This window comes from Alosa pseudoharengus, unplaced genomic scaffold (assembly GCF_046254945.1).
Source record: "Alosa pseudoharengus isolate Yale_2024_CS ecotype anadromous, Long Island Sound unplaced genomic scaffold, YU_APseudo_1.1 YU_APseudo_1.1_scf_8, whole genome shotgun sequence".
NCBI lineage: Eukaryota > Metazoa > Chordata > Actinopteri > Clupeiformes > Clupeidae > Alosa > Alosa pseudoharengus.
In genome coordinates this window covers 14317344-14326218 of record NW_027468870.1, presented here as the reverse complement: position 1 = coordinate 14326218, position 8875 = coordinate 14317344, and the positions used below count along the sequence as shown (strand labels likewise).

The 8875-nt window shown below is 42.9% G+C and overlaps 1 protein-coding gene across 1 annotated transcript in view; it reads right to left on the bottom strand.

The window, feature by feature from the left end:
* Positions 1-814: 814 nt before the first annotated feature.
* yipf5 (Yip1 domain family, member 5) overlaps positions 815-8875 on the bottom strand; it is an 8970-nt gene continuing 909 nt past the window's right edge. Inside the window, exons 2-6 of the mRNA XM_076274208.1 lie at positions 7616-7731; positions 7136-7311; positions 4639-4784; positions 2597-2778; positions 815-1020 (exon numbers count right to left, since the gene is read on the bottom strand). Of these exons, the coding sequence (XP_076130323.1) occupies positions 858-1020; positions 2597-2778; positions 4639-4784; positions 7136-7311; positions 7616-7725 (777 nt within the window). The 5' untranslated portion in view covers positions 7726-7731 and the 3' untranslated portion in view covers positions 815-857. The remainder of the gene's footprint in view (positions 1021-2596; positions 2779-4638; positions 4785-7135; positions 7312-7615; positions 7732-8875) is intronic.

Genomic DNA, 8875 nt, shown 5'->3' with positions numbered 1-8875 from the left:
CACGTGTCTATGTCCACTGTCCTACCATCATTTAATAGTGAGAACATACACAAAGACCTACAGGGAGCTCCTTGCTTTGTATGGATTGTGTTAACGCACATATTTCTACATGAGTGAGGTGATTTCAATTAAAACATTTATCAGTCAACATTAACTCAAAGGCTACAACAAAGAAATGGAATGCAAACCCACTGTCTGGTGGTGAAAACCTAGGTGGTGTGGGTGTGAGAGAGCGTGTGTGATGACACGTTAATGCTAGCACATCTCATCACTCATATTATTAAATAAACGCAACATATCCAGAATCTGTGACTTTATCCCAACAACCTTGTTTAATGGGATTCATTCAAGGTTCTGCCCGGATTTTCTTAAAAAAAAAAAAAATAAAAAAAAAAGAGAAATGGTACCTGGACACACCATTTTTCTAAAGGCCTCAAAGTCTAAATCATTCACTTTTACAGACATCACCACATATAACCTCACTTACCCACACACACACACACACACACACACACACACACACACACACACACACAAATAACATCTACGACTGCATAACCGTGTAAAAAAAAAAAAGATGTGATGAATTTGGTATGTGTGGTGGGGTGGGAGGCAAAGAAAAAGAAAGGGAGGGGGAGGGGGTTGTGGTTGGATGTGAAGAGGCAATTCAGTCCAAGATGTAGAGGAGATCCACCCTGTCCCACCCTGGTCCTTCATAGCAAGAGGTCTGCGCGTGTTCGGTCTTCTGTGGGCTACGCCACCGGAGCGCCACAGGAGGGAGGGATGGAGGGAGGGATGGAGTGCGGGCGGGCGGGCGGGGGGGGGGGGGGGGGTCTGGGGACGGAGGGGGCGACAGTTCAGAAGACAGAGATGAGGGCGAAGACGCCGTAGAGGAGGGCGCAGGGGTATGCCACCAGCAGCTGCTGGCCCTCCATCTCCAGGGCCGAGATGAAGATCTTGGAGGCGGAGAAGCTGCACCAGCCGATGATGAGCGCCGTGATGACTATGCCGAACAAGCCTCTGGGGGAGACAAAGACAAAGATGGCGTCAGGGCAAAGGGAGCCTACAGAGCGTTGAGGAGGAACAGGCTACTTTCACAAACGGTGATGTGATGATCACTGACTGTGGTGATCATCTGTGGTATCGGTCTTACTCGCACTGAAGACCTGAGACAAACATAGTGCCGTGATAAAAACAGACACTGCACATAGCTCAAACAAGCACTGTTTTTTTTTTACTCTGATAAAGAGGCGACTTTAACAGCGGTCAGCTGACTTGAGTGTGATGATGATCTGTGGCCTCAGTCACAATGAAGACAAACATGGCCTGCGACAAGCATTGTCCAGTGGGTAAAGCACTCCATACATGCCAGACAAGTGCTGATGAATCTAATACTGGTTTGAAGTGCAGGATGGCTTTTGTTGATAGTGCAGTAGCTTTTGTTGCCAAAAGCAGCAATCTTTCTACAACGAGGCCATTCTGAGGGAACAGCAACGATAAAGTTTGGTAATTTTACAGTCTATTCTTAAGTGTTTCTCAGATTTTTTTCTTTCTAACACAGAAATGCTATGAAAAGAGGGTAGTGATTTAGTGGAATACTGTGCGATATTGGTCTTTTCACTGGGGCTTGACAATGACATTTATTCATATGACTTTATTGCGTCTCCAAGTCTATTTCTGTTTTTAGACCAAAAAACACCCGGTGCATAATAGCACTTTCACGACATGCAGTCATGGAGACTGAATAACTCAATTATATGTAAGGGATAATGTATAGAACGCCGGTCATTATTGGGAAAATAAGTCCCTACAGGGCTAACCGGACTGCGACACGCAGCGGGCCAAAACGAAACAATAAACTCCCCACGATATGACTCTTTAGTCTACATAGCTTAGGCTTAGGTTACCGTTCATTGTGGCTTTTGCTGAGAAACACTTCAATCAAACATTATTTAGAACACAGCTGATCAACCGTCTGCTTTTCACTTTTGAATGAAGTTCCAGTAGTTGCGGAGTGTTATGAAAGACCTGAATTAGAAGCACAAACTCCGTTGCCTTTGACATCGGTCATTATTTTTTTCAGAGGTCCTTTAGTCGAAAATAATGACCGCTAGACCTTTGGGAAATCCCATTCAAGTCAATGGAGCATTCTACTTGCATTGTGAAAAGCTGTGTAATAATTGCATTTACCGTCTGATTTCACAAGATGTGACCCAAAATGTCCAAACAGTTCAATATTTGTTTCAAAAACACAAGTAAAATGAACTCTAGGGACATAAAGTATTAATGATTTAAATAATGTAATTGTTGCCATAAGTGAAGACCAAGCCAATAACAATTAACATTCAGTCCTTTAACACACATAAAAAAAAAAAAGGATCATGAATAAATGAACAAAATCTTGCCATCTGTGCTTCTCAATCAAAATTATAAATATAGCCCCCTAGAATATTCATAACTAAGTGTATAAATAAATGAACAAATGTCTGTACAGCAAGTCTGGGTGCAAGTCAGGCCTCCTCCAAAACTAGAGCAAAGAAAGAAAAAAAAACACAAACCAGTGACACCATTGAGGTGTCACTCTGCTTGAACTTACTGTAAGGAGAAGAGGACACCGAAACTGGAGAGGAGGATCATGGGAAGCAGGCAGTAGCCCAGGACGCTGGAGACGCAGCCGAAAGACACGCCGGTCATGGCCATGAGGTTCAGCAGGCAGTACATGCCCAGACAGCCGATAGCGCTGATCCCGTACACGTAGCCAAACTGGATCTTCCCTGACTGGGCACACAGAGGGATGCATAAGAATATACTGTTGGCCTCAAGAGGTGCCTGTGCAGTTCATGCTAAGAGTACAGAGTACTATTGACAACCCAAAAAACAAAACTAAAAGACAGATATTTGCTGCTCTTTGTTCGGCTATCCCTACTAGGGATTGACTGATATATCGGCCGGCCGATATATCGGCCGATAAGCGGCTGCGTTCGCCGATAGTTTTTTCCCCCCACATTATTTACATAGGGCCTACAGGCGTCCACAGGCAGCTCTGTGTTGCTGGAGACACTGCAATTCACGTGCAGACTGCCCCTCCCCCACGAGCAGAGAGCTGAAAGCCTGCTCTTCAAGACAACAGTAAACTTTAAACTTTCAAAGCATCTTTTAACTGTTTAACTTAGGTGAAATATTGCCATACACTTTGAAGGTGGAAGCAAGTTTGTGGGTCCAAATGGAAAATGCGGATGATATAGGTAACCTACTTTATTTAATGCTTAATGCCTCGTTTATAAAACTGCTTGCCATTGTATTTAGGTAGCTGCAAATAGCGAAGTTGTAGGCTAGGCTATCCATATGCATGCGGTTGCTAGCTGTTACAAACACTGATCATATGATTAAGTAATGCCAACGTTGTTCCGTGGTATTTGTGGGAGTTTTATTCAGCGACCACCTGGCTGAGTGTTGGATGCGTGTGGTGTGTGTGTGTGTGTGTCTCCCTCCCTGAATGCCCCTCTTATATAAAACTGCTTGCCATTGTATTTAGGGAGCTGCAAATAGCTAAGTTGTAGGCTATCCGTATGCATGGGGTAGCGGTAGCTGTTACGAACACTGGTCAATCATATGATTAAGTAATGCCGACGTTGTTCCGAGATATTTGTGGGAGTTTTATTCAGCGACCACCTGGCTGAGTTTTGGACGCGTGTGGTGTGTGCGTCTCCCTTCCCCTCTCCCTTCGAGTGGGCGGAGTTGCCATCGCGGTGATATCAGAGCTTTAATAATGAGAGACGTGTTATATGTAGTTGAATATTAATTCGTGTTAACGTTTATCATGTACCAGACATACCGTGTATGCCTTACTTGTTTAGAGCCGTTTGCCAACGTTATCATTATCAATCCAGTTCAATGGCGGTTCGTCAGCTACCAAACAGAAGTTTGTGTGTGCGTCTGGTCTGTCTCACTCAGTGGGACACACGCATCACAGCAATATGAGAATGCTGCGCTACCTGAAGGAGAGATTTTAAAACTGAGAGATATGTTTTTATACCTTTTGACGTTGATGCCGTTTAGAACAGAAACATTTGACACCACGTTATTTTCCTCTGCTGATTTATGTTCTGTGGTTGACAAATCTGGCAGCTTTTTTTTTTTAAAATATAGACATAGAAAAATTGAAAACATGCAGTCATAAATTACAAATCAAGCACTTTATTTCAATAGCTTATTTTCAGGCTTATTGTTTTCTTAAATTATTTAAATGTGTTGACAAAGGACATTTTGTGATGACCTGAATTATGTCTTATAATATGTCAGCAAGCAATGAGTCATCAAGGTGTTGTAAGATGTTGATGAAAGCATTTTGCACAGTTAACCATATTCAGTGCACCCATCCATAAGTTCAATGTTCCTTTTTTAAATTGAGACTTATAACATTTGTTATCATTTGTGTAATTATGTGTCATTTGTATGATGTTAATTGAGGAAGCAAAATAAAAGCAGTATCGGCTCCAAATATCGGCTCAAGAAAATCGGCAGCATGTATCGGTCATCGGCTTAGGCTGATGGAAAAAAAATCGGTATCGGCACTAAAAAATCCATATCGGTCGATCCCTAATGCCTACATGCCTATTTTCCTCCCCTGCTACTCACCAGCAACAACGTAGCTCCAAATGCCAGGCAAAACACCATGGGCCCAGCCAGGTCCGTCTCATTCATGATGCTTCCATCCGCTGCCTTCATGGGGTGCAGAACTGTCAGTGTCTTCTGCCAGATGTGGTCAAAGTTGATCCCAAGCTCTGCAAAGTAGAGATCCTTGATCAGTACAGGAACGAATGGAGTTCATTACGCATGTGACAGGAATGCAGTGTCTTCTGGTTTTAGCCACAAGTCATTTGTCAGAGGAACATATTAAGGTTTGCCAAGGACTGAATGGGCTTCGAGGAGAACATGTATTAAATGGGAGGGAAGTTATTAAAATCAATTTATCCCACCCTACGCATTGCTCCAATCACTGTGGCAATTGGACTTTGGCAAATACTATCTGAGAAGAGATGGAAGACAAGCATTTGCATTCAATTATATGCAAACAAACAAAACTTCTGGTATACAATATGCAAGTGCATATGATTTCCTCTGGACAAACACACATCTAATTCAACAACAGCCAGCATTATAGCCTACACAAATAATCACAGAAAGAGGAACCAAAACAGGCCATCATATGACCCAGCTATAAAACACATTTGTAAACTTGTATAATCATACTTCCACAAATCGGGTATCAAAAAAAAAAAAGCTTCACATAATAAATAACAGCTGAATATGCAGATATGTCAGTATCATATTATACAAAATTGTGCACTGCAGAGTCTGGTCTTTCAAAAGGACGGACATAACCGCACAGCTTTGAGGGCAAAAAGAACAAAACAAATCGACAAGACAGAAGACTCCGTTTGCAACCCTGTCTTAAAAAACACCGAGACGGTGCAGATAAAGACGGATCCCTGTTGTCAGCGTGAGATTATTACGGAGCTCAGAGTCATTCATCAGACGAGCAGATTCGCCTCAGGTGACTTCCAGCGGGCCGACTCCCTCCCGCGTGCCAGGCCATGCCCCAATTAAGGCACACAGCTGGAGAACTGGGCCACTTGCACTTGAGCAGAGGGCAGCCAAGGAGCAGAGGGGCCTGGACATTGGCATGGCAACAACACATGAAATAAACACACATCAGCACAAGACAAACAGTGGCCATTATGAGGTGGCTTTTCAGCGGAGTGTTATTGAGTTCTGGAGTCTCAGCGGAGCACAAATAAACTTGGTGAAAGTAATACCAGAGAGGGTTAAAGCGGAGGATCTTTGGTAATACGCTGTGAGATTCAATATCCAGTGATAACACCTGTGTCTGGGTCAGGGCCCTGACTGAAATGAAAAGTCAGGGCCACGTCTTCTTTGCAGACAAAGCAATCCAGGTCAAGACCTGTATTGACACTGAGTTTTGCTTACATCTACATGTACTCCAGCAGAGGAGGAGTGTCATCTGAGGTGCGTTCAAATGTGCAAATATAGGCGAACATTTGCGAACGTTGGTGAACAGTTTTCCGTTTGTCTTGAACAATCGCAAACAGTCTGCGAAGGTAGTTCTCCGCGAACATACGAGTGGAACTGGACGTAAGCTTGATGAAGGTAACAATGCAATTACCGTTACAATGGAATGTTAACACCAAATCGTACAAATGTAACTGTTCAAAGAAAACATGTTCACCACAAACGTTCGTCACTGTTTGCCAAATTTGAACACACCTCCGGTGTCTCCCGCTTCACCAGACACCAACTCCCTTAGCTCCAGATGCCTTGCTCTCGTCGCAATGGACTGAATAACATTTTTCAACCGGTTAGATGCAACCAATTGGACTAATTTAACATGGAATTTTCTTTTTTTTCTCAATTTCTTTTCTTTTGTTTTATTTTTTATGTTTTACTTTTTATTATTTGTTAATTTGTTTGTTGTCTGTCTTGGTGTCACGGGTACACTGATCGATTACGCCGCTCCCTCCGGCATCTTTTGTCTTGTGTGTCATTTGTTATTTTGTAAATTTGTTTGTCATGTCTTGGTGTCAGAGGTACGCTGGCGACTGAGGTCTTCAGACTAACTTTTTTTCACTAGGAGCATAGTGGCCCCCAACTGAACATTTTAGGGGCGCAAGCAGAAAATGTAGGAGCGCACACCGTAAATCAACATGCTAATCAAATATTCACATTTCTACTAATTTCCACTGTATTACTAATAAATACTTTGATAATAGATGCAGAAATTACTATGTGCCGTTTCAAATTCAGTGTCACATTTTATTGCGCACTTTTGAAGCTCTGATTTACAGCCTCTTGTCTTCTAAAAGCAACCGGCAGTGGCTTTTTTTAATTTATTAACATGTCACGGCATACTCTATGCTTACACTTGCCAACTGCAGCTTTAAGCATTTTACTAGGATTTGTGAAATCTCATGTCATGGATAATGTTATTTTACCTTGTGAACCCTGATCTTTGAATCCTGTGATCTCTGAATCTTGTGAATCTTGAACTGACCATGCTATGCAGAGCTACACCCTGAACCTTTGCTCTGCAGTGAACTCAAGACACGGCTCTCACCTTCCAGCAACGGTGGTTCATCTTCAAAGCTACTGCTGTACATGGACTGGGGGCTGGCGGGAGTGTAAGCGGGGGTGGGCTGGAAGATCTGTCCAGTGTAGGGCTGCTGGGCAGGGGGTATCACACCCGGGCCGGCGTAGCCCATGGGTTGGGAGTAGTCATACTGCCCATACTGCCTGAGAGGACAAGAGGAGAGGAGGAGAGGTGGGGACAAGGGGAGGGAGGGAGGGAGGGAGAGCAGGATGAAATGGACTTGCTACATCCAACAGAGCTGGACTGAAGTCTGTTTCAATGACACAATAATCAATATCAGTACCCCTACCCTTTAACACACAAAGTACAGTTTTCTAGATAGTCAGTGTATTTGCAGTCTCATTATGACAAAATCTGTCTTTTAAGCATTTAGGCCTTATTTAAAATAGACAACGGTTTTGCAAAAGAGCAGTATGCGTCAGTGACAGTGAAAGTGGCCCATCCTACTTGTTGTATGGGTCATCTGCGTTTCCATAGGCATATCCCTGGCTATTTTGGTCGTCGACGCTGTAGCTGGACTGGTAAAAATCCGTGTTGAAGTTGTCAAAACCTGACATTTCAATCTGTGGAAAACAACGTGCGTAAGTAATAAAATAATATACATATCTAGCCACCCAGTAGGCTAAAATAAAATTGCACTGCTACTAAACAATAGCAATAGCTGATGTTACATTTTGAAACAAACCTTTGGCAAGCTCTAACAAATCTAAGACAACAGCTTGCTGCAGAGACTAAATACATTTGCGTTGAGTTGTTAAGGGCAGGTCAGGTTAAAGGAATTATCCGGAGTAAAATGCACTTTAGATCGATTTCCGGATGATTGGGGGTACATACGTTGAGTTGACATCAAAATTATGTCATTCGGATGTGTTTTGAGAAAGTTCGATTGTACCGTTTTCAGTCACAACTCGTAGCCTGGAAGTGAGCGGGGCATTTCAATTGCGCCGCTACAAAACGCTATTTTTGTACCTCTTCTACAGTTCCAAACAACATAACACTTACGTGGTAGTGAGTAGAAGGTCCCTAAAGCCAAACCGAAGTATCCCGAGGTCTTTATGTGGTCGAATAGAGTCCAGAATGAATTTCATCAAGCCAGTACCTTTACGGAAATGTTGCCATCTTTGCCGCCACCTTGAGGGGAAAGTCCGTAGGAGTCTTATTGCTGAGTGTGTTGTAACACGCTCTGGAAATTCACAATTTCGTCGCCGTTTAAAAAAAAAAAAAAAACATAGTCCAGTATTTCTTTCGAAATTGATATTGAAATGAAGTTGTATGGACTGGACTATGTTTTTTTTTTTTTAAACGGCGACGAAATTGTTAATTTCCAGAGCGTGTTACACAGCAATAAGACTCCTACGGACTTTCCCCTCAAGGTGGCGGCAAAGATGGCAACATTTCCGGAAAGGTACTGGCTTGATGAAATTCATTCTGGACACTCTATTCGACCACATAAAGACCTCGGGATACTTCGGTTTGGCTTTAGGGACCCTCTACTCACTACCACGTAAGTGTTATGTTGTTTGGAACTGTAGAAGAGGTATAAAAATAGCGTTTTGTAGCGGCGCAATTGAAATGCCCCGCTCACTTCCAGGCTACGAGTTGTGACTGAAAACGGTACCATCGAACTTTCTCAAAACACATCCGAATGACATAATTTTGATGTCAACTCAACGTATGTACCCCCAATCATCCGGAAATCGATCTAAA